General features: G+C 48.4%; 2 protein-coding genes across 2 annotated transcripts; one reads left to right on the top strand and one right to left on the bottom strand.

Annotated features, from left to right (window-relative positions):
• The first annotated feature begins 590 nt into the window (after positions 1 to 590).
• On the top strand, positions 591 to 17,475 carry ARF1 (ARF GTPase 1). Its single transcript, XM_071560084.1, has 5 exons — positions 591 to 728; positions 11,598 to 11,777; positions 13,956 to 14,066; positions 14,724 to 14,848; positions 15,859 to 17,475. The coding sequence occupies exons 2-5, from the start codon at positions 11,630 to 11,632 to the stop codon at positions 16,018 to 16,020; spliced, it is 546 nt and encodes a 181-aa protein (XP_071416185.1). The 5' UTR covers positions 591 to 728; positions 11,598 to 11,629; the 3' UTR covers positions 16,021 to 17,475.
• A 2,391-nt stretch (positions 17,476 to 19,866) lies between these two features.
• On the bottom strand, positions 19,867 to 24,134 carry C7H1orf35 (chromosome 7 C1orf35 homolog). The gene is made up of 9 exons (XM_071559964.1): positions 24,027 to 24,134; positions 22,286 to 22,420; positions 22,009 to 22,162; positions 21,880 to 21,925; positions 21,687 to 21,769; positions 21,521 to 21,593; positions 21,125 to 21,198; positions 20,680 to 20,826; positions 19,867 to 20,502 (listed from the first exon to the last, which is right to left on the bottom strand). Exons 2-9 carry the CDS (start codon positions 22,377 to 22,379, stop codon positions 20,238 to 20,240), a joined length of 936 nt encoding a protein of 311 aa, XP_071416065.1. The 5' UTR covers positions 22,380 to 22,420; positions 24,027 to 24,134; the 3' UTR covers positions 19,867 to 20,237.
• Positions 24,135 to 24,148: the final 14 nt, after the last annotated feature.

Below are 24,148 nucleotides of genomic sequence, written 5' to 3' on the forward strand. Positions count from 1 at the left end.
GACGGTCCCCACGGTCCCCACTGTCCCCATTCCCGGGGGTCCCGGTCCCGCACACCCCGCGCTCCGCACCCGGTCACGTGCACGCGCGGGATGCTTGGCCATGCCCACAGCGCGCGCAGCCCCGCCATTCCCGCTGTGGCCACGCCCACTCCCCCCCCACAAGCCACGCCCTTTTCGCGCAAAGTCCCGCCACTCCTGCGTTGGCCACGCCCACTCCCTGAAGAGGCCACACCCATATAGAGCACAGGCCCGTCACTCGTGCTTGGCCACGCCCACTCCCCGCAGAGGCCACGCCCACATAGCGTATAGACCCGTCGCTCCTGTACTGGCCACGCCCACTCCCCACAGAGGCCACGCCCATATAGCGTATAGACCCGTCAGTCCTGTACTGGCCACGCCCACTTTCTTGCAGAGGCCACGCCCATATAGCGCGTAGTCCCGCCCCTCTTTTCTTGGCCACGCCCACTCTCCAACCAAACCACGCCGCATTAGTCAGCCCAGTTGTCCTGCCTTGGCCCCGCCCATCCCTCTTGGCCCCGCCCATCCCTCAGGCCCCGCCCCCTCTCCCTCCTCGGCTTCCCGCCGTGCCTCGCGCGGGGCGGGCACTGACGTGGCCCCTCACGCCGCCATCTTGTGCTCCAGGGCGGATCGCGGCCGGGCCGAGCGGGCTCCGAGCGGGACCCTCCGAGCGCAGCCTAACGCACCGCCTGCGCCTCCGCACGACGCCGGTGGGTTCGCCGGAATCTTCCCTTTCACATTCCCTTCGACCGCTTTCCCCTCTCCCGCCCCCTGCGCCGCGCCCCCGCCCGCGCCCTGCGGCCTTCGCGCTGAGGGGAGGCGGCGGCGGGCGCTGAGGGAGTGGGGCCGGGCAGCTCGCTCCTTATCGTTCCTTCTCATTCTTTCTTTTTCCTTCCTAGTCCTTCTTTTTTTTTTCCTTCTCATTTCTTTTTCCTTCTCCCCCGCAGCGCCACAGGCCTCTGGGAGCGCCGCTGCTGCATCCGCCCCTCACGCCTTTGGGGGGGCGCGGGGGGGTCGGGCCTTTCCCTTCCCTGCTGGAGGGTGGGATACGGTGGGAAGCGGTGGGAAAGGGGAATTGCCGCAGCTCGCCAGCAGCTGCAGAAGGCCCCGCTCCCTCTAGCGATGGGATTAGACGGGATAGGCTTGTCCTCCCTTCCCCAAAACGCTCATTCCGGCCTCTGCCCCGCCCGTGGACGGCTCCGAGCAGGAGGGAGAGGCATTTCCTCCTTTTCCCTGTGCCCCCAAAACCCTCCTCCGGTGGGGGGATGAGGCTTAGGTGAAGCTCGCGGAGTAGAAATTGTGGTTTTTTCCCCTCGTAAGCCCTTGGCTGCTGAGTCGGTGTTTCTGGTGGGCTGAGGAGTTTGAGCTTTATCCTGGAGCAAACAAACAGCTCTGTTTGCCTCCCATGGCTCGGGTTGGATGGTGTGGGAGATCAGCTTTCCCTGGCGGAGCAGCTCCCGGTGGGAGGATATTATATTCTGTCTGAAAATACTCCATCGAGTGCCGAACGTGATACTTGGGGCTGATAAACCTGCGTGTGATGAACTGATAGCCCAGCTCTGCCTCGGCAAAGTGTGACTGAAACTCTGCCGGGCCTTAAAACTGCCCAAATGTTGTTGTGTCTGACATTGACCTTGTGGCTTTGCCGCCCTGCTCTTTGCCAAAGCAAATTCCAACAGGTTGATTAGAGAGGTAACCAGAGTTCTGGTGTTGAAATGGTGGCTTTGTCAATAACTAAAATTCCCACTATTTATTTGATACTTTGAGCTCTGCCTTGCAAGGCTCACAGCACCCCTTTGCAGGGTGTTTCATTAACCTTAATTTTCAGGCAGAGAAGTCGAGGCAAAGTGGATTTTCCAAGGTCATTTAGCAAGATCGTTACTGCTATTTTTGCTGCTAATTTGGAGCACTTCTGTAGGAAAAAAAAAGGAAGTGTGGCTGAACTGGAGAGTTGCTATTTTGCTTTTATTCGTGGGTTGTGTGATTGAATAAAGTAGAAGTACAGTCTTATGGATAAAGGGAGGTTTATGGGGTTGGTGCCACTGAGTTCTTCTGTTACAAACACCTCTGCAGTGCTGGAGAGCCCTGTTGGGCTGCTTTCCTTGTTGGAATAATTGCACTGGGTGAAAGGATAAGGAAAACTCGCCTCACCTGAACCTCCTCAACCCAAACTCAGCTGCTTTGCCAGGTTTGTTGGTGCTTCTCCTATGGCAGAACATCAGGAGTTAAAATGGCTCAAGCAGAGCTGGTCTCCACTCAGGAGAATCATGGAATGGATTGGGTTGGAAGAGACCTCCGAGATCAAGTCCAACCCTTGATCCAACCCCACTGTCATCACCCTGACTTGATCCAACCCCACTGTGATCACCAGCCCAGGGCACTCCGTGCCCTGGTCTGGTGATCACAGTAGGGTTGGATCAAGATATGGTGGATTCTCACTCAGTGCCACATCCATAGAATGGATTGGGTTGGAAAAGCCCTCTGAGATCATCAAGTCCAACCCTTGGTCCAACTCCAGTCCCTTTACCAGATCATGGCACTCAGTGCCACAGCCAAGCTCACTTGAAAAACCTCCAGGGATGGGGAATCCACCCCCTCTCTGGGCAGCCCATTCCAATGCCTGAGCACTCTCTCTGCAAAGAATTTTTTCCTGCTCTCCAACTTGAATTTCCCCTGGCAGAGCTTGAGCCCATCGTGCCCCCTTGTCCTGTTGCTGAGTGCCTGAGCCTTTGTGTTTGTGAGGTAAATCCTGTGAAAAGCCAAATATCTGAATGTGAATGGTCTGAGGAGTTCAGTGATAGTTTTTTTTAACGATTTCCTAGTTGTGAAATAGCTGGAATGTGAGGCAGGGCAGGGTGCACAGAGTTCCCTGTGAGTGTTAGTCACGCTGACCAAGAGGGGGAAGGACCAGCCGTATCTTTTCAAGGCAAACCGAGTGTGTGTGTGGGAGTAGGGGCTGGATTTTAGTCCTGGTAATTCTCCCAGTTGTGCTCCAGCCCCAGCACTTACACAGGTAATTAATTATCAGCTAAGCCACTGATGACATGAATTGGTGGAAGGAGGAGGAACAAGCTCATGGCCCAAGATTCCATTTAAATCTGCAATGGGGGACTTTGAACAACCACCTTTACACATCCCAGCAGCTTTTGTTCCTAAAACAACCTTTTATCTTTAAAGATTGACTTCTCAAGCAAGAATTGCTACGGATTTCAACAGCCATCCAGATTGTTTTACAGTGGTTAAATTCGGTGAACATGAGTTAATTTTATCTGAAAGGGAAAGGGTTTGAATCTTTTTTTAGAAATCTCTTGAAAGTTTTGATGCCACAGAGCTTGTGTTAGAGCTGGCGCCGTCCTCAGCCATTATTCCCTTTCTTTAACTGATGAGTAAAGAAGTTTATAATCAGCTTCCTACTACAGCAGCTGCTTTTCTGTGTTATTCAGCATTTTTTTCTTTCTGCCTGTGAGTATCCAATTTTATTCCTTGTTTTTAACACACACAACTGTCGAGGGCTGTGGTGGTGCCTGTGCTGATGTTTCAGCTCCAATAAATCTCCGTGTCCCACACGGCTCCTGTTTCCTCCCAGCTCCCTGTGCAGGCTCTGCCCTGGCATTTCCCCCACACCAAAACCCAATTTCATTGCTGGGCTCTCCTGTGAGTTCTTGCCATTTCTACCTACTATGAGTGTAAATGTTGACTTAGTGCCCAGTTACTGGGAATGAATAACAGGATATTTGGCTTAAAATTGAAGGTTTTTACCTCAGACACAGCTCAGCCTCACAAAAACAACTGCACAATGTTTATCTGAAAAGAAATTCTTTGTCCTGACCAGTTCTCACACCAGTGTACCCAGTGCTTTAACTGGTGCACACAAAGGCACAGCCACACTTGGGTGTCACAGCTGCATTTTTGGCACCACGTTATTTCCTGAGCAGCTCCAGGCAGGGAGGTGATGGATGTGACTCCCTCTCTGCCTTTCCACCTGTCAGCCTGTCCTTTAAGTAAAACACATTTCAGACCAGATACTTATTTTTCCTGTGGGTTGGTTTGTGTGCTGTTGAGTTATGACAGTGTGGAACTCCTTAAAATAGTTGGAGGTTCTGCTGTGGAGCAGCAATGCTTTGTTTTCCCTCCTTGAAGGTGAAAATAAGGAAATAATTCCTGGGTTTTGAGTATCAAGTCAAGTAACCTGTTCTCTTTGATACCCTTTTTATTCTGACCACTATTTTAGGAGTGATCTCTGAGAAACAGGCATGACCCCAAAGGAAAATTTCACTCTTTTGTCCTTGTTTTGATCTTGTGAGTGGAACTATTTTCTATTTTCCTGCCTCTCTGATCCTGGTACTCTCCAGAGAATATCCCAGCATGTGGAAAATGCATGGGATGGGTAATGTGGGTAAACAACAAGGGCTTCCACCTGCTGGGGTTAAAGGAAGGTGCTGCAGGAGGAGATTCCCTCTCACCTGACTGTTCCTTTGGGGCTGACACGTCCTCCAAGTGCTTGGAACATCCAGTGTGCTTTGGGAGGCTTTTTATTGACCCCTGCAAGCCTTGGGTGGCCAAATCCAGTTTTATAGAATAGATTGGGTTGGAAAAGACCTCCAAGATCATCAAGTCCAACCCCACTGTCATCACCCTGACTTGATCCAACCACGACTTGATCCAACCCCACTGTGATCACCAGCCCAGGGCACTCCGTGCCCTGGGCTGGTGATCACAGTAGGGTTGGATCAAGATATGGTGGATTCTCAGTGCCACATCCATAGAATGACAGAATCATAGAATGGATTGGGTTGGAAAAGACCTCTGAGACCATCAAGTCCAACCCTTGGTCCAACTCCAGTCCCTTTACCAGATCATGGCACTCAGTGCCACGGCCAAGCTCACTTGAAAAACCTCCAGGGATGGGGAATCCACCCCCTCTCTGGGCAGCCCATTCCAATGCCTGAACAGTGGAAGTTGTTCCCTTTCTGATGCAATTGTAGTTATGTGTCTTTAACTTTCATTTCATGGTGTTTCAAAGCTGGTACCTTTGATCTGATCTCCCCTAAAACTCAAACAAGGTTATGATGGTCCTTCAGACTCTTTTCCATTCCAGACTTGGCAGAAGCACTTCCAGTGTGAATGGGGGAAGTTGTTTCAGTGGTCAGGGTTGATCTCCAACACTCCTCAAGCTCTAATAATTAAAATTTTGAAGGAGTTGGGACCTGCTATTAATGAAGAACTCTGAGAAGAGGTGCTTGCCATGACCTTTATTTCAATGGTGAACAAAGAGCCCAACCTGCTTTTAGATACTCCAGAATTTTACACTAATCTGTTCCTAGTGATGTTCATATTGTCTAAAGTAAATCAAAATTAAGGTAAATTTCAAGTCCCTGAAGTTTAAGTTTGGGTTGATAAAGAGTCATCTCTTGGGATATCAGATATGGAAGGCCAGCAAACAACTTCTAAAAATAGTTTAATAAATCTGTATTGGAATAGTGTAATGGGCCACTCTGACTGTTCATAAAAAACTGTTGTGATCAAGAGCATTTTTTCCAAATTTGCTGTAACAGAACACTTTAATCTGTAAAGAAATTACTTCAAGTTCACAAGAACACCCCAGTACTGAAGGCTATTCCTGCTGAGTGGGGGTGTGAACACTGGGGCTCTGGATAATTCCCGAATTTTAGCAGTGTTCTATTCTTGTTGGATCACTTCTCACATTCTCTTTCAACTCACACTTCATATTGTGAAGAACAAACTGCCCTGTTAGATTTGCAGTGTGAATTATTCACCAGTTGTTCTTGCATGTAACACCAGCAACAGCTGTTGAAGTTAAATGTTTGGGGTTTTTTTTAAAGAAAGCTTTCTCACTTCTTATTTATGCCTTGGTTTGGTGATCTCTTGGAGGAATATTCTGACAATTTAATTTAAAACCTTCTAGAATGCTCCAAATTAGAAGCACGATACAAGCCAACTAATGATAAAATTAATTTTAAATTAATATTTCAAATTAATATTTCTGTGAAATAACAAATTGATGTATTTTTGTTCCCCTGTGACTGATACAATTAATATGTCAATACCAGGTTAGGAATTATGGATTTGGTTTTTGGAAATGCCCTCTGTGTCCTGTGCAGGGGAGCGACAGACAACGAGCTTTTCTTGACTGATCTTATCACAGAACCATAAAATCCTGGAATGGTTTGGGTTGGGAGGGACCTTAAGGATCACGTTTTTCCAAACCTTCCTTATTTCCTCATGGCTGCCAGTATTTCCCAGCTGTGGGGAGCAGATTTTCAGAGTGATTGGGCCCAGCGAGTTTGGATGTAGCACTTGGAAAGTTTTGGCCATTGTTTGTTCACTGGGGGAGCCTTTTGTGGTAAGTGCTGGTTCATAGCAGTGAAATAGATTATTTCTGTGCTGCAGGATGATTTCACTGAGTAATTAATACACATTTCATCCTCTGGCTTGTTTTGGGGGTTTTTGTTTTTTTTGTTTGTTTTTTTGTGGTTTTTTTTTTGTTTGGTTTTTTGTTTGTCTTGGTTTGGTTTTTTGTTTTGTTTGTTTTGTTTTGGGTTTGGTTTTTTTTCTCTAGTGTGTGTGTGATCCATCAAAGTTTGAGCTTAATGATTTTGGAGGTCGTTTCTTTGGGTTTAATGATTTTGGAGGTCTTTTCTTTGGGCTTGATGATTTTGGAGGTCTTTTCTTTGGGCTTGATGATTTTGGAGGTCTTTTCTTTGGGCTTGATGATTTTGGAGGTCTTTTCTTTGGGCTTGATGATTTTGGAGGTCTTTTCTTTGGGCTTCGTGATTTTGGAGGTCTTTTCTTTCGGCTTAACGATTTTGGAGGTCTTTTCTTTGGGCTTAACGATTTTGGAGGTCTTTTCCAACCCAAATTAATCTGCAATTTTCTGATTCTGTTTAAAGAACTGGTGTAAACCTAAATGAAATTATGGCATTTGCCCCAACTCCTGGCTTGATGAAGTTGAATCTCTCTGTGAAGAGAACTTTTCTAGAGGTGTAAAATTAAGTTGATATGGAAATTTCAAGGTGTGCTGTACTCTCTTTGGAGATCAGAAGCAAATTCTTTGCAGAGAGAGTGCTCCGGGATTGGAATGGGCTGCCCAGAGAGGGGGTGGATTCCCCATCCCTGGAGGTTTTTCAACTGAGCTTGGCCGTGGCACTGAGTGCCATGATCTGGTAAAGGGAGTGGAGTTGGACCAACGGTTGGACTTGCTGATCTCAGAGGTCTTTTCCAACCCAATCCATTCTATGGATGTGGCACTGAGTGAGAATCCACCATATCTTGATCCAACCCCACTGTGATCACCAGCCCAGGGCACGGAGTGCCCTGGGCTGGTGATCACAGTAGGGTTGGATCAAGTCGGGGTGGTGACAGTGGGGTTGGATCAAGGGTTGGACTTGATGATCTCAGAGGTCTTTTCCAACCCAATCCATTCTATGATTCCATGACCTGCCTACCCCTCTGGTCACTCCTCTGTGGGGGGACTCGTTAACCAGCAACTCACCCCAAAAGTTTCGAGCATCAGATTTGACTGGTCATGATAAGCAGCCTGAAAGAAGCGACATTAAAATACATTAACATACGTTTAAATAAAAAATGCTGCCGATGATTGAGTGTTTAATGGCCTTTGGCCCTGGGAGATTCCTCAGAGCTCTTGTTCTAACCACCTACAATTAATAAAAGCAAATTCTGCTGCTCCTCCTGGGCCATATCACTTTAACAACCTCCAGGCCGCTGCTCTTGCAGACACTCATTCATTTTTAACTCCTTACTCTGAGCCGCTCTCTAAAGGGCTGCCTGTTCTCCTAATTGCTTATCTAAATGTATCACTGACTACAAAACAGGCGGCCGAAAATACTTTGTTTCCTGAAATGAAACTGTAACTTATTCATTGACCCTCTGTCCTGCCCTTTGCCGATGGTACATTGTATCTTACCCGAACCTGCCTGACAGGTTTTACTGCTCTGAGTGGAGTGTGTCAAAGCGCTTCGGGGAGAAACTAATCGGGCAGGTCAGATTTGGGATGATCCGGGTTTGATGAGGGGTCTGAGCTGCCGTTTCCAGGCTGAGGGAAAGCACTCAGAGCTCTGCAAAGATACTCCGTGCTGTTTATTTAAATCGTTCCCTTTCATACACAAATCGTCCTGCTCAGCCTGATGGATCCCTCCTTTGAAGATGTGCTCGAGTACTACAAGTAGCTTTTATGTTTTCAGGGATTTTACTCAACTCGTGCTTCTGAAATGATCGGTGTAGCAACTGCAGACAACATTTGGGTGGAGGGAAAGAGAAGGTTCAGCAACATTTGGGTGGAGGGAAAGAGAAGGTTCAGCAACATTTGGGTGGAGGGAAAGAGAAGGTTCAGCAACATTTGGGTGGAGGGAAAGAGAAGGTTCAGCAACATTTGGGTGGAGGGAAAGAGAAGGTTCAGCTTTAATATGGCATTTTGGTGAGCTGTGATACACATTGCAAAGGTTGAAGATACCTGGAAAATTGACAGGGTTTTTTTGTTAATCTAAAGGAGTTAAATTTCCCTGTATTTTCAGAGTGTCCAAGCAGTGGGGTGAAATGGGAATTAAAGTTCAGCCCAGGAGTGCAGTGGGATCGCGTGATCCCTCAGCTGAGCTGCATTAACAGGCGGCAGCGAAGTCCTGGGATGCAGCGCTGGGGAGTCCTGGGATGCAGCGCTGGGGAGTCCTGGGATGCAGCGCTGGGCAGTCCTGGGATGCAGCGCTGGGCAGTCCTGGGATGCAGCGCTGGGCAGTCCTGGGATGCAGCGCTGGGCAGTCCTGGGATGCAGCGCTGGGCAGTCCTGGGATGCAGCGCTGGGCAGTCCTGGGATGCAGCGCTGGGCAGTCCTGGGATGCAGCGCTGGGCAGTCCTGGGATGCAGCGCTGGGATGCAGCTCTGGACCGTCGGGACGGTTTCTGCTGTGGCAGCGTCTGTGCCGTGACAGGGGAGGGACAGGAGTGTGGAGTACAAACCGTGATTTCCTTTTTGTGGGAATACGACTGTGACTAAACTGGTCAGAGGATGGGCCCTGCCTTTTGTCCCAGCCACATCCAAGAAGTCACCAGCAGGAACCACAGCAGTTTGTGGGAGTTCTGTGGATGGATTTCTCCTGGTATTTTCCTTTTAGCAGTGACTCAGTTGCTTTTTAGTCAACATCTAAACACACATGTGTTGCCAGGGTGGGCTGTAAAGCACACTGTGCTGCCTGCCTATAAAAATAAATGGGACTTTTTGTAATACCACCTACCCTGAAGTACCAAATAAGTCACAGAAGTGGTTTGGATGGCAGGAATGTGGAAGAGAACAAGAGGCAAATGGAAACCGAGTGCTTGACTCTATCTTAGCTTCTTATCCTTCACAAAATGTAAAAATGGGGAGGATGGGTGGTACAAAAGCAGCTGCACTGGTGAAGGACAGACCTGACCTGGAAATAGCTGCCAAGAAAACAGGGATCTAACGAGATTCCCTGCTGTTAGTGCCCAGTATAAGCACCTTTTCCAGGGTGTGGAAAGGTGTCCTGGATGTAAATGTCAGGATTTTACTCAGTTACCCAATTACTGTGATCGATCCAAGCATTTGGTAACATGTTGTTCTTTTAAACATGCAGAAACTGAAGAAAGGCATTCTCTGTGAGGGTTCTCTTGCTGCAAAAGTTCCTACACTGGTTTAGAAGAGTGAGGAGAGCTCTGGTGAAAGGTCACAGCTCAGCTCTGGCTGCTGCTCTGCAGATGAAGCAGGAGATAGAGTGGAATGAGCGGCCAGACAAAGAAAAGCTTTACAGCTCCCTCCCCTCCAGCCCTGGGAGAGCTGTTGCTGTGGGCTGGGAGATTTCCTGCTGGGTGAGGGAACTGGAGAAATGGGAACTCCAGCAAAACTGTTTTCTCTGCTTCCTAATTAACTTTCCTGTTTACACAGCCTCCATATATTCAATGGGAGTGGAATAGTCATGGTCATGCTGCAGAAACATGAAGGAAATGGTGGAATCATAGAACTTTGAAAACCCCTGTTTGGTTTCAATCACAGACTGCCCTGTCTGGTTTTTACAGGAGTTTTTACTTTTAGAGTTTTGTTTATGTTGAACTTAAAATAAATGAATCTTTGGCTGGAGTTGCTTCAGCAAGTTGACGTGGTGATTGATGTCACTCAGGAACTCTGGAGTGGACTCTGAACTCCACTGTGGAGCTGCCTGTGCTTGGACATGTGACCTGGTTAATGGGACAGCATTTAACTTTTCGGTTAAAAATCGTGTCCAGTGAAGCTTCCTGGGCCTGAGGACAGACCTGCTTGGATGTTTCCCGGTGTGGATTGGGGAAGCCAGGCTTTAATCACCTCTAGGACAGAGCTAAACAGAGCAGGATGAGGATTTTGTTGTTGTGTGTTTTTCAAATCGTGATTTAATGGTCTTAAATATTCTGTAAAGGTCACTTCTAGTGAGCGTTTTGCTCCAGGCACAACTTCATCATGAAATCCAGAATATCTTCCAGAGATTATTCAGCCTTCCTATTGTGTTTTAAAACGTGTGATTTGATTTACAGGAAACTCATTTTTTGGTTCTTACACATCTTGGCAGTTTGTGCATCTTGTGTGTGAAACTTGAATTTTCAGTTGGGCTCAGTCTCTTCTTTTTAAACGACACCTGAGAGCAGCAGTGAAGGTGTGAATGGTCCCTGTCACGTCTCTGTGAAGCTCCCAGGCCTTTTTGTACCTTATATAAGCAGAATATTCGTTCTCTGGGTGATTTCAAACCTTCTCTAAACTGTGCGGGGCTGAGTTTGGAAAGGGGAAGGTTTGATGGGGTGAGTCCCCTCCAGGGGCACAGGGAGGTGTCTGAGGCTGCAGTGGGGGCAGTTCCTGCACAGGAAGCTCCTGGTGACGTTAATCACTCCCTGTAATCACCCAGACCGAAGTGTTGTTGGATGTGAAGGAAGAAACGTTGATTTCTGAACCTGCTCTTCTGATGTGGCTGTTAATTTTTGATGGTTAAGTTTGATGAAGTGCAGATTTGCTCCTGCAGAAGGTTTTCCCCTGGTGTTAATGGGATTAACGCTGCTCTGTGTTTGTGCTGCTCTCAGGCCGTTTCCTCAAGGCTGGAGAGGAAGGAAACTCTTCCGAGTAGGAGAGAATCCAAACTGTATTCTGAGCTTCCTTTGCAAAAGGAGGACCAGCTGTTGCTGTGCTAAGCAAAAACTGGTTTTATCTGCGGGTCAAGTAGAAAAAGTTTATTTAACGCTGACACTTTGTCTGCAGATAAATTATCCCCTAACAATGGGGGAGAAAGTACCACACGTGGTCAGTGGCGTGAATTTTGGAAGCAGAAGTTTGAGAACAGCATTTAATGCTCAGATCTCTCTGCAAGAATATTTGAAATATTTAAAGCACTCAAAGCCAGGTTGTTAATTTTTGTCTTGCTTCATTATGGGAGAAAATCACGTGCAGGGGTGTCTGGGGTGTCTATAAATGATTGGCATTATCTCTTGCCTGGGTTTTTGTGGTTTCTTGTGCCCTGGTCAGGGCACAGCCGTTGGTAACTCATGAGTGACACTCTGATCTTCTCCCTCCAGACTTCACTGGCCAGTGAGAACACATCTCAGCCATGGGAAATATTTTTGCAAACCTCTTCAAAGGCCTTTTTGGCAAAAAAGAAATGCGCATTCTAATGGTTGGCCTGGATGCTGCAGGAAAGACAACTATTTTGTACAAACTTAAACTTGGTGAAATAGTAACTACTATTCCTACTATAGGTAAGGTTTTTACATTTCCATGACTGACTGCTGTGAGATTTGGGGGTTATTGTTTGCAGCAATGTCTTGTCTCAGCTGCCACTCTCGATTTAAGTGACTTGTCTGTCAGAACAAACACTTGCTGAAGCCACGGTATGAAATGGCACAGCCAAATGTTCGACTGTGGCAGGACATTGTGACTGTTCTTTCACTCCATTCCCTCTGTCAGTCACTTGTGGAATGAGCCTTTATGGGCCACAGAAGGGCAGTTTGTCTCCTAAGTGTGTTGTGCCATCTTGAAGGGGTTTTTTTTCCTCCTCTTTTTTTTCCTCCTCTTTTTTTTCCTCCTCTTTTTTTTCCTCCTCTTTTTTTTCCTCCTCTTTTTTTTCCTCCTCTTTTTTTTCCTCCTCTTTTTTTTCCTCCTCTTTTTTTTCCTCCTCTTTTTTTTCCTCCTCTTTTTTTTCCTCCTCTTTTTTTTCCTCCTCTTTTTTTTCCTCCTCTTTTTTTCCTCCTCTTTTTTTTCCTCCTCTTTTTTTTCCTCCTCTTTTTTTTCCTCCTCTTTTTTTTCCTCCTCTTTTTTTTCCTCCTCTTTTTTTCCTCCTCTTTTTTTTCCTCCTCTTTTTTTTCCTCCTCTTTTTTTTCCTCCTCTTTTTTTTCCTCCTCTTTTTTTTCCTCCTCTTTTTTTTCCTCCTCTTTTTTTTCCTCCTCTTTTTTTTCCTCCTCTTTTTTTTCCTCCTCTTTTTTTTCCTCCTCTTTTTTTTCCTCCTCTTTTTTTTCCTCCTCTTTTTTTTCCTCCTCTTTTTTTTCCTCCTCTTTTTTTTCCTCCTCTTTTTTTTCCTCCTCTTTTTTTTCCTCCTCTTTTTTTTCCTCCTCTTTTTTTTCCTCCTCTTTTTTTTCCTCCTCTTTTTTTTCCTCCTCTTTTTTTTCCTCCTCTTTTTTTTCCTCCTCTTTTTTTTCCTCCTCTTTTTTTTCCTCCTCTTTTTTTTCCTCCTCTTTTTTTTCCTCCTCTTTTTTTTCCTCCTCTTTTTTTTCCTCCTCTTTTTTTTCCTCCTCTTTTTTTTCCTCCTCTTTTTTTTCCTCCTCTTTTTTTTCCTCCTCTTTTTTTCCTCCTCTTTTTTTTCCTCCTCTTTTTTTTCCTCCTCTTTTTTTTCCTCCTCTTTTTTTTCCTCCTCTTTTTTTTCCTCCTCTTTTTTTTCCTCCTCTTTTTTTTCCTCCTCTTTTTTTTCCTCCTCTTTTTTCCCTCCTCTTTTTTTCCTCCTCTTTTTTTCCTCCTCTTTTTTTCCTCCTCTTTTTTTCCTCCTCTTTTTTTTCCTCCTCTTTTTTTTCCTCCTCTTTTTTTTCCTCCTCTTTTTTTTCCTCCTCTTTTTTTTCCTCCTCTTTTTTTTCCTCCTCTTTTTTTTCCTCCTCTTTTTTTTCCTCCTCTTTTTTTTCCTCCTCTTTTTTTTCCTCCTCTTTTTTTTCCTCCTCTTTTTTTTCTCCTCTTTTTTTTCCTCCTCTTTTTTTTCCTCCTCTTTTTTTTCCTCCTCTTTTTTTTTTCCTCCTCTTTTTTTTTTCCTCCTCTTTTTTTTTTCCTCCTCTTTTTTTTTTCCTCCTCTCTTTTTTTTTTCCTCCTCTTTTTTTTTTCCTCCTCTCTTTTTTTTTCCTCCTCTCTTTTTTTTTTCCTCCTCTCTTTTTTTTTTCCTCCTCTCTTTTTTTTTTCCTCCTCTCTTTTTTTTTTTCCTCCTCTCTTTTTTTTTTTCCTCCTCTCTTTTTTTTTTTCCTCCTCTCTTTTTTTTTTTCCTCCTCTCTTTTTTTTTTTCCTCCTCTCTTTTTTTTTTTCCTCCTCTCTTTTTTTTTTTCCTCCTCTCTTTTTTTTTTTCCTCTCTTCTTTTTTTCCTCCTCTCTCAGGAGATTAGACACCTGATTTGCAGTTCTTAAAGCCCTGGGGGGTTTATTTTTTGAAGCAAAATAGTTTTCTCTGCCTTTTGTAGCCACTCAGGTAGCAATTAGAGCTGCTCATTAGTGTGATCTCTGTGGGGTGATGGTGGGAGTCCCAGACAACCCACATTTATCTGCTTTGAGAACTTCACTGTAGAATCTACTTTATTTAAAGTAATTTAAATGTTGAGCTATTTTTTATGATCCCCTTCTGAGTGTGACTTGGTAAACACAACAGGCCAGCTCTTTTTACTGAGATTTGTGCCATCATTCCTGTTTCAGGTTTCAATGTGGAAACAGTAGAATACAAGAACATCAGTTTCACAGTGTGGGACGTGGGTGGCCAGGACAAGATCAGGCCACTCTGGCGCCATTATTTCCAGAACACACAAGGTGAGTCTGAAAAATCACAGGTTTACAATATCTAAAAGGTTCTTTTTAATGTCCTTACTGAGGTAATTTCACAAGTTTCTTGTAGGGGAGTGGAAATATCTGTCATTATAAAAGGGTGTGTTTGTGTGCTCTGCTCTGGCTCTTCTCTTTAGCCACTGCAGGTTCAAAGAGGGATGGGAAGAAATCCAGAAACCAGTTCTTCCTTGTCCTTGTGACTCAGAGTGAGCTCAGAAGTTGCTTTTCTCCTGTCAGAGTCACAGCTCTGCCCTCACTTCAAAGCAGACTCTTTACCAGCTCTGCAGCCCCATGAGCTGAGAGCTCGTCACTCCTTTCACTGCTGTGCCTTTGTGATGCTGCCTGGCTTTGAGTCCTGTCACAGGAGTTGCTGCTCTCCGGAAAATGCCAAGTGGTTGTGTAGAGGAAGCCCCAAGTTCCAAAGCACAAATGCAAACTAACACCAGTTTTCATCAGCTTTCAGCAAGAACAGACTTTGTGTCAGACATCAGATCAGAGTAATAAGAAAACCATATTTTTTCTGATTTACACTGGGTTGTTGTGCTTTATTTTCTCTTCAGACTTAGTTCTGACCTGCAAATTATTCATTATTTGCCAATAACTTTGAGTCAGTGCTTATTCTGGTGGTTTGCTTCTCTCTAGGTCTGATTTTTGTGGTTGACAGCAATGACAGAGAACGTGTGAACGAAGCCAGAGAAGAGCTCATGAGAATGTTGGCAGAAGATGAGCTTAGAGATGCTGTTTTATTAGTGTTTGCCAACAAACAGGTATGCCCAAAAATGGTGTCTCTGTAAGAACTCTTGAAAACATCCAAAGTGCTCCTGAGTGCCAGATCTTCACCTTGATGTTTGTATTTTCAGGGTAATAATAGATAAACTCCCAGTAAATGGGCATCCAGGTGTGTTGAAGGCAACAAACCATAGGTTGAATTCTCACCTGAAAGGAGCATCCTTCTAAACAGCCTTGGCTGATAGAAATTCTTGTGTTTTCAGTTTTAGGGAAAAAATCTACTAGTTGGATTTTTTAAATTTTATTTATTTATTTTCAAATGTTGACGTGGCTCAAACACAGCACGTTCCCAAGATCCCCCCAAACAGAGGGGAAGTCTGGAGTGCTGAAACAGCCTGGAATTCTTCACTAAAAGTGTTTGAGGGCACTGCTGGTGTTGGTGAAGGCACTGGGTTAACTTTTAAATTACTTGTGTTGACCTGTGAGCTGAGAGTTCTGCCTTTTATTGCTTGTAAAGGTCTTGGCAGCTTAAACCAAATGTCAGGGATCTTAGAGATGAGTAGTAAAGGTAAAGAAGAAATAACATCTTGCTTGATCATTGCACGGGCTCAGTTGGGAAGGGTGAAGAGTCCATAAGTTGGGTCCAGGAGCAGGGAAGAAGGTGGGCTATAAAAGGCTGTGCTCAGCAGTAATCTGTGATCAAAGTTGGTCTTCAACCATAAGTGCAGTCACAGAAAGGATTTCCAGAGTGGAAAGTGAATGAAACAGGGCTGGAATTGTAACCAGGTTTGGGTCAGCACTGAGGGCCTTGCTGACTGAATCCAAGCATCAGCTGTCTCACTTCCCTATGGAATATTCCATAATATTTGCTTTTGATCGTGGTGTTAACCTGAGAGGCTTTTGCCAGTCTAGGGGAAATAGCTTGAATATCAAAGCAATGCATGGAGTTTTTCTGAAAGAGTTCTGAGAGCTCTTAACTTTGTTTTAATGCCTTTAAAGCTGCTGATCAAAAGAGTGGGGAGACACTGACTCTTGTTCCTTCCCCCAGGACCTGCCGAACGCGATGAATGCAGCAGAAATCACAGACAAACTTGGACTGCATTCCCTTCGTCACAGGAACTGGTACATCCAGGCAACCTGTGCCACTAGTGGAGACGGTCTCTATGAAGGACTGGACTGGTTGTCCAATCAGCTCCGAAACCAGAAATGAAACCATAAACCTTCCTCTTCCCTCTTTTTCCACCCCTCCCTCTTATTTCCTCCTCCTCCTCTTCGCCCTTCGCTTTACTCTAATGTGGCAAACTGTGCTACTTTGTGGTATTGAGTGCCGGAAGCTGTTTTCATTTCTTTTTTGTCACAGTATATATTGCATCATGCTGTAAATGTGGCAAATACAAGCCTGAAAACAGTTAGGTTTCTTATTTAATGTAAATAGTTTTTGTTTCCAATGAGGCAGTTTCTGGTACTCCTATGCAATATTACTCAGCTTTTTTATTGTAAAGAATCAAGTCACTGTTTAGTACCTGGAAGGGATTTAATTGGGTTAATAACATAAGGGTTGCCAGTGGTCCTTGTGCAGTGGAGCTGAATTCCATCTCGGTTGGGTTGTGAGATCTGTGAGATCCATTTTGGTGGTTGGTTTTTAACCTGAATTCTGTATTTTTTTAAATAGACAAGGAAAAGTAAAAACACTTCAGCACACAAACGTTTGACATCGCTTCTGCTGCTCCAGCTCTAACGTGGTGACTCTTGATTCTTTTGGAAGGGTGAAGCAATGATTGACACCCAATTAGCTTCATCTGCTTAACGAACACATCATTACTAGTAGATCTCTGGCTCTTTCTGTAGCTCGTAGTCTGTGCTCATCTTTGTTCACAACCCTTGAAAGATTTGCTGGACCTGGTTTAGATGAGCTTTGCAGAATCACACTGAACATCTGACTTTTGGTTCAGGTGAGATTTCTCCTTTCCATTGAACTTGAATCATTTCCAGAAGTCGACATTTTTAGCCTGTCGTATTTGTCAAAAAGTGTTTTGTACTTTTCTTGTGCGTAAACCACTCCAGGAGGCAAAACCTTTCCACAGGATGCACAGCCTGTCCTAGTCCTAAGCTCTGTAGGCAGAAAGTACTGTACTTAACATATAAGAATTGCCATGAGAAACACCAAACATCTATATATAGTGTCTAGGAAAAAACCAAACAAACAAAAAGCATGAGAGTTTGGAGAGTCATTCCACTCTAGAAGTACTCAATCCCATTTTGGAACAATCCCATATCTGTATATGTGTGAAAACCCTTGGCATCCCTCATACTGCAAGGTTCAGATTTGCCATCAGAAAAACAAAAAAAAGACCTCTTTACTTTTCTTTTGTATTTTGATAAACACTGAAGAAGCTGGAGCTGTTAAAACTTTAACTTGAGGAACTATCAGAACTGGTTTATTTAGTGTTGTGGAAACCTTTATTGCTTTCAATACACAATTAGTAATCAACTGTTTTGTATACTTGTTTTCAGTTTTCATTTCGACAAACAAGCACTGTAATTAAAGCTATTAGAATAAAATCTCTTAACTATTTCATGTTTTTTATGCCTTGCTGTTCATTCGATCATCTTGGCAGAATCATAATGATATACTTGTTGAATAAAAAGTTTCATGAAACTTGCACTGGTATTGTGTTCTTTGTATCATCTTTGTGCAGTGCCGTGTGCTGGATCCAAATCCAACCAGCTTGCATTAAAATGTGAGGATGTCTCCTGTATTTTCCAAGTAATGTATCATTCCTAGCTGGAATCCTGCAGGTGGAGTGTTGGGTGATGGTTCTTGGGCTCTGCTGGAGTCACTTCATTGCCTCAAGGACACCTCATGAGCTTCTTGAGTCACCCCATCACTTTCCACAATGGGTTGTTCCTCCTGCTGATCCCATTTAATAACTAGATCTGTGAATTAGCAGTTTTGTGGGGAAAAATAGGAATTCTGCCTTCCTTAATGCTTTGTTTTGCATTTTTCCATTCTGCAGTCCCCCCTGGATCCGGGACAGAGCTCCTCCTCCTCCTCCCAGCTGACCATTCTGCCTTCAGCTGCTCCAGGATGATCCCACTTGGGCTGCCTGCCAGGAGCTGGCTGTTTTCCTGGCTGGAGCTGCAGCAGATTCCCAGTGCACAGGCTGGAAAGCTGTAGATGAAGAGTCTGTCATGCAGGTTAGAGAGCGAATTCCCAACAGGGAAGCCTGGAGTCCTGGATGAGTGACAGGGACCAGGGCTGTAAAGGGGAAATAGCATTGGGTGAACTTGGAATCCCAAACCTCCTGCAAGTCAGGTTAGTCTCCCCTTGGAATTTCAAGCTCTGAATTGGGATTTTTACATCCCTGTTAGGGCAGGGGATCTCTTTATTGTTGTTCTGGGAGGGAATTGAACGTGAAGGGCCGGCTGGGATGGGATCCTGCTCCCCTGCACAGGGAATTTGCTATGGAAAGCAAAGGGAATGTGCTGATTTTATCAGAGCTGTGGGAGCTGTGCTCTGCCCTCTGCCCCAGGCAGCCACAGGCTTTGATTTGTTCTGGGCTTGGTCAGCCCCTCAGGAATTTTGTCCACCCAGGGGAAAGGATCCTGCCCAGTTCCCCCAGGACCTGGTACAGCAGCAGAGCCCAGAGGTTTGTGGGGTGACCAGCCCTGCAATGGGACTGGGCTCCTTCACCTCACCCTTGGCTTTGGCTTGTCCGTGTTTCTCAAACTACTTTGCTCAGCTCTTGGAATGTGAAATAGGAAGAGGGGAGAGCAGGAGAGGCCAAGCTGTGACACAGGAGGGGCAGGAGAAAGCTCAGGAGCTCTGCCATGGCCCCTCTGGCATCATGCTTGGCAGATCAGCACCCTCTGGCACTGGCTGGGACCTGTGTGTGGAGCTGTGAGTGCAAATCATCCTGGCAGAGTCCAGCTCTGCCCAGGGCATCCACCTCCTCCACTTGGGAGATGAAGGCAGGGAAAGTGGGAGCCCAAGGAAGGAGCAGGACACTGGGATTTCTTTATCTGCTCACTGTGGTGTTTTCATGCTCACATTGCTCCCTTTGCAGCCTGTTGCTCCCAGTTCCCACGGAGCACAGCCCTGCTCCAGCATCCCCATCACTGCCCTGCACTGGGATGCTCCCAGCAGGCTCCAGTTGCATCCTGGACCCCCAAAACCCCCAGGAGGGTGACCCTGAGCTCAGTCTGGTGAGCACCAGCAAAGTCACAGCCCCCAGACAGGGAGCACAAGGGCTTGGGGCCTCCCTGCTCCTGCACTGTGGGTCCCTAGGATGGATCTGGAGCTGCTCAGACCATGAGGAACAGCCCTGTGACCCTGTCAGGAGTTTGTCAACCCCCCAAAAACACACCTCGGTGTGGGGGTCACTGAAGGCTGTGACTGCTGTGCAGCCTCTCCTGCTGCCCGTGCCCAGCACATGCTTACGGCCAGGGAGGGATGTGGGACAGAAGGGCTTTGTCAGCTCCTCCTCACCCCAATCCCACTGGGCTTTTGTCCACCAAGACACACAAACCCTCCCTGTCTGACATTGCATCATTAATTACACAAATGAGGCCCCTGTGCTTGGCACGGCCACACCAGCAGCCGGCGATGCTCCGGAGCTGCTCGGGACAACCCCTTCCCACTCAGATCAGTGTTTCTATTTATTGATGTGAATTTCCCCTTTTCCAGTGCACCAAGTACATAAATTCTCATATTCTGAGGGTTTAAATCCTGTAAGGGAATGGAGTTTGCTGCTCCCTGGGGTGGGTGGATGTGGCAGGGTGTGCCAGGGCAAAAGCCTGTGGAAGACACTGTGGTCCCATCCACCATCCTGTTAGCCAAGGAATTACTTCAAGTGTCCAAGGCCAGGGTGGACAGGGCTTGGAGCAACCTGGGACAGTGGAAGGTGTCCCTGCCCATGGCAGGGGGTGGGACTGGATGGTTTGGAAGGTCCCTTCCATGCAGCTGATAAATTAAGGGAATGTGTAAGAAAAGGAACTCCTCCAGCTGCTGCGCTGGCAGGCACTTGAGGGCAGGGAAAGAAGATAAAAAACATAATAATAATAATAATAATCTCTTCCAAAGTCTCTATACATAAGCACGAGGTATCCACAGCATTTCCAGCACCGCAGCCAGAACCATCCCAGCACCAGCCCAGACCCTGCAGTATCCATGCGGACTCCCACCTGGATGGATGGATGGATCCCAGGAGGGAGGAGGCGGCTGCCTGAGCACCTGCGACCCCAGGAATGGGGGGACCTGCTGGTGCTGCCCCGGGGGTGGGCAGGGCAGGGGCTGTGTTGGCATCACAAACCTAATGCCCTTTGGCAGACTCAGCCCCGGTCCCCGCGGAGATGTGGCTTTAATTTAATCACTTTCAAAAATATAAATCTATGTGGGATCTCCCTGGGACAATCCCAGGCTCCCTCTCAGTCCTCCGAGTCGGTGTCGTGGCGCTGCCTGACCCCGCGGGACGGGGGGGTCCTGCTCCTGCTCCTGCTCCTCTTCCTGCCCCTGCGCCGCGGGGACTGGTGGTGGCCGCGGCTGTCCCTGTCCCTGTCCCTGCTCCGGCGGCGGCGCCGCGAGGGGCTCCCCCTGGAATCCCGGCTGCTCCCAGAGGAATCCCTGTCGTGCCGGCGCCGGCTGCCGTGCCGAGACGTCTCGGAGCGCTGCTGCGTTTTCCTTCGGTGGTGCCTACGGGGATGGAAGTGTAAGTGACAGCAGGGACACTGGGGACACCAACAAGGTGATTCTGGGGATGAAAACAGGATTTTGGAATGCCAGGCCACGTGGCTCTCCCAAATCCCTCATCCCATTTTCCAGTCATGATGCCCCAAGACCAGGGCTCAGGCCCCATCCCAATCCAGCTACCTCTTATCCCGCTCTGGAGAAGAATCAGAGGATGATGGGGCAGTGTCCTTCTTGGGATGCTTGTCCTTGTCCTTCTTCTTCTCCTTCTTATGTTTCTTCTTTTTCTTCTTCTTTTTCTCCTTTTTGGATTTTTTGCTGCTCTCTGTTCTGCAGGGAAGAGATCAAGCAGTGAGGATCCCTGCCCTGTGCACCCCTCTGGCTTCTCCCAAAACTCATCCTCATCCCTCCCTCCAGGCACATCCCACCACATCCCGTGGCCGAGGACAGACCCTCAGGAAAAGAAAAAAACAAAGAGGCTTTGGGGAGAAGAGTTTTTGGGGGTGATTGAGGCAGATGCAGAACAAACCCGATGCCAAATGGAGCCATGGAAGCATTTTGCAAAATATTCCCAACAAAAAACAGGCTATTTCAGGTCATTTCCTACCAAAGTGGGAAAACTCCTCACCGTTTCTCCTCCACCTTCTCCTCCTGCTTCTTCTTGGAGCCAGATGTCTCAGGGCTGCTGGAGACTTTTTGGTGCTAAGGTTGGAGAGGGGAAAAATATGGAATAAGCCCATGAGCCCACAGCTTTGAACCACAAAAAAAAGGGAGTTTCTCCCTTTAAAAATTAAATGTAATCTTAAAAAAAAAAAAAATTAAATCTGGGGGAAAAAATTAAAACGTCCACAAGGGCTGCTTTCAAATTCAAACTCCACAGATTAACTCAGGACACAGGGAGCTCCTGCAGGTCTCTGTGCTACAACACCTAGGGTGTTAAATGAAATATTCCAAGTGTGGGGCATGGCTTTTTTTGCCTTTTTCCACCTCTGTTTTTACTCTCCCAAGGATAACGTGACTGTACCGTGAAGACAGAGAGCCCCATCTTGGCCGCCTCCTTGTCCTCCTTGGAGAGCATCACCCGGCCTGCGCTGCCACTGTGGGGAGACCACGCAAAAAAGGCTTAAAAAAGGTAAACTCAAACAATCTAATAGTCCTGAAATCACTATGGGATCCCTCCCTTTCCATACCTGGAGCTGCCCAAACCCACCACCCGATCCACGTCCTTCTCGTCCCGCTCGGCGCCGTCCCGTTTGCAAACCTCAGCCAGGTCCTGTGGGGAGGGAGGGGCAGAGTGTCCTGGGTGTGTCCCCTCCCAAAGTTAGAGCCAAGGAGAGGGGACAGCCCCAGGGATGCTGGGGGGACACGTGGTGCCCTCATTACCTCCTTGCTGAGGCCCGTGGGCTGCCTCTTCACGTTCTTGTAGCCCCTATATAAACAGAAGGGGGTGATGTGTGTGTGGGGGAGGTTTTGCACCATTTTTTGGGAGGGCTGTGTGGGGTGTGGACTCACAGTGCTGCCATCATGGCCTCCTGCTCGGCCAGGCGGACGGCAGCCAGCTCTTCCTCCCGGGATAACGGCGGGGCCGTGTCCTTCTTGCCCTTGGCATACCAGGTCAGGTCCTTGCCCTTCTGCCACCGCCCCACCGGCGCCATCAGCGAGTTCCCTGTGGGAAACAACAACCCCCCCCCCAAAATCCTCGCACCCCAAACCCTCCATCTGCCCCCAAACCACAGTGGGGTGCGCAGGGAGGGTGGGATGGGGGGCTTGGGGCAGCACCAGCCCTTACCCAGGTAGTTCTCACGCTGTTTGTCTGTCTTGACATCCTCCCAGCTGAACTGGTCCTGGCCCCCCCGGACCCCACCCCGGGACGAGCCGAACATGGTGCCAGACCCCACAGAGGGTCTGGGGAGGGGCTGGTGACCTGCAAAGGGATTGACCCTCCTGGATCCTCCGTGCCACCCTGGGGGTGCTCCTGAAGGAGGGAGGATGCAAATATGGCCCCCCAAGAGGTTTGTGGGGAAACTCAAACCTGGACAGCCTGGAAAGGGGGTTGTATAACCCTGAGGCGGGGGAGGAGGGGGAGTGAGGCTTGTTAGGGGCTCATGGCCTGGAAGGGGGTTCAGGGTCTGGGAGGGGGTTCAGCATCTGGGAGGGGGTTGCAGGGGCTGGGAGGGGGTTGCAGGGTCTGGGAGGGGGTTGCAGGGACTGGGAGGGGGGTTCATGGGCTGAGAGGGGGTTGCAGGGTCTGGGAGGGGGTTGCAGGGACTGGGAGGGGGGTTGCAGGGTCTGGGAGGGGGTTGCAGGGTCTGGGAGGGGGTTGCAGGGACTGGAAGGGGACTCAGGGGCTGGGAGGGGGTTGCAGTGTGAGCATGGAGGGTTCAGAGCCTGGATGGGGCTTCAGGGCTGGAAGGGGGAGAGGTTCATGGGCTTGGGGGGCTCAGGGTCAGGAGGTGGGGGGCAATTAAAGGTTAGGGGAAGGTTTCAGGGCTGGAATTAGAGAGCTTATGGCATAAGGAGGGGCTCTGAGTCTGGGAAGGGGTTGCAGCACTGAGAGGTGGGTGATCACAACCTGGAGGGGGGCTCGGGGCTGGAAAGGGGGGATCATGAGGGAGGATTCATGATCTGGCAGGTGCTGCAGGGCCCAGGGAGAAAGGGGGTTCACAGCCTGGATGGGGGCTCAGGGCTGGAAGGGTGAGGGTGTTACAGCGTGGGGGGGAATTACCTCATTTGGGGGGCTGCAGAGGGAATTACAGGGCCTGGAAGGGACATTGTACAGCCCGAGGAGAGGCTGCACAGACTGGGAAGGGGGCCCAGCTCATTCCTGGGGGGATTGTTCCAGGATCTGGGAGGGCCAAAGGGGGTTGGTTCATGGCATGGATGGCTGTCAGGATCTGGGAGAGGGTTGCAGGGTTGGAATGGGGGGCAGTTCGTGGCCTGGGAGAGAGGGTTCAGGGTCTGGGAGGGGATTGTAGAGCCAGAGGGATTTGTTCACGGCCTGGAAAGGGGTTCAGAGCCTGGGATGGGGGTTCATGGCCTGGAAGGGGATTCATGGCCTGGAAGGGGATTCATGGCCTGGAAGGAGGTTCAGGGCCTGGAAGGGGGTTCATGGCCTGGGATGGGGGTTCATGGCCTGGGATGGGGGTTCATGGCCTGGGATGGGGATTCATGGCCTGGGATGGGGGTTCATGGCCTGGGATGGGGGTTCATGGCCTGGGATGGGGGTTCATGGCCTGGGATGGGGGTTCATGGCCTGGGATGGGATTCATGGCCTGGGATGGGGGTTCATGGCCTGGAAGGGGATTCAGGGCCTGGGATGGGGTTCATGGCCTGGAAGGGGGTTCACGGCCTGGGATGGTGCGGGGGGTGGAATTCCCGTCCCGGAGACCCATGAAAGCACCCCAGGGGGTGTCCCTGCACCTCTGGCACGGGGGGTGCGAGACACAAGCGCGTCGGACCCGCGGGGTCACACAGGGACCCCCCCCGGTCCCCAAATCCCCCCAATTCCCGGCCCCGCTCCCGTCACGCACCTCCGGCCGCCGCGCGCGCCCCGCCGCTACCACCGCGCGCAGGGCGGGGGGGGCCGGGCTGGGCCGTACCACTGCACCGCCCAGCGCGGGGGGGGGGGCTGAGCCAACACTGCCGGGCTGGG

The sequence above is a fragment of the Pithys albifrons genome, chromosome 7 (assembly GCF_047495875.1).
Source record: "Pithys albifrons albifrons isolate INPA30051 chromosome 7, PitAlb_v1, whole genome shotgun sequence".
In the NCBI taxonomy this organism is placed as follows: Eukaryota; Metazoa; Chordata; class Aves; order Passeriformes; family Thamnophilidae; genus Pithys; species Pithys albifrons.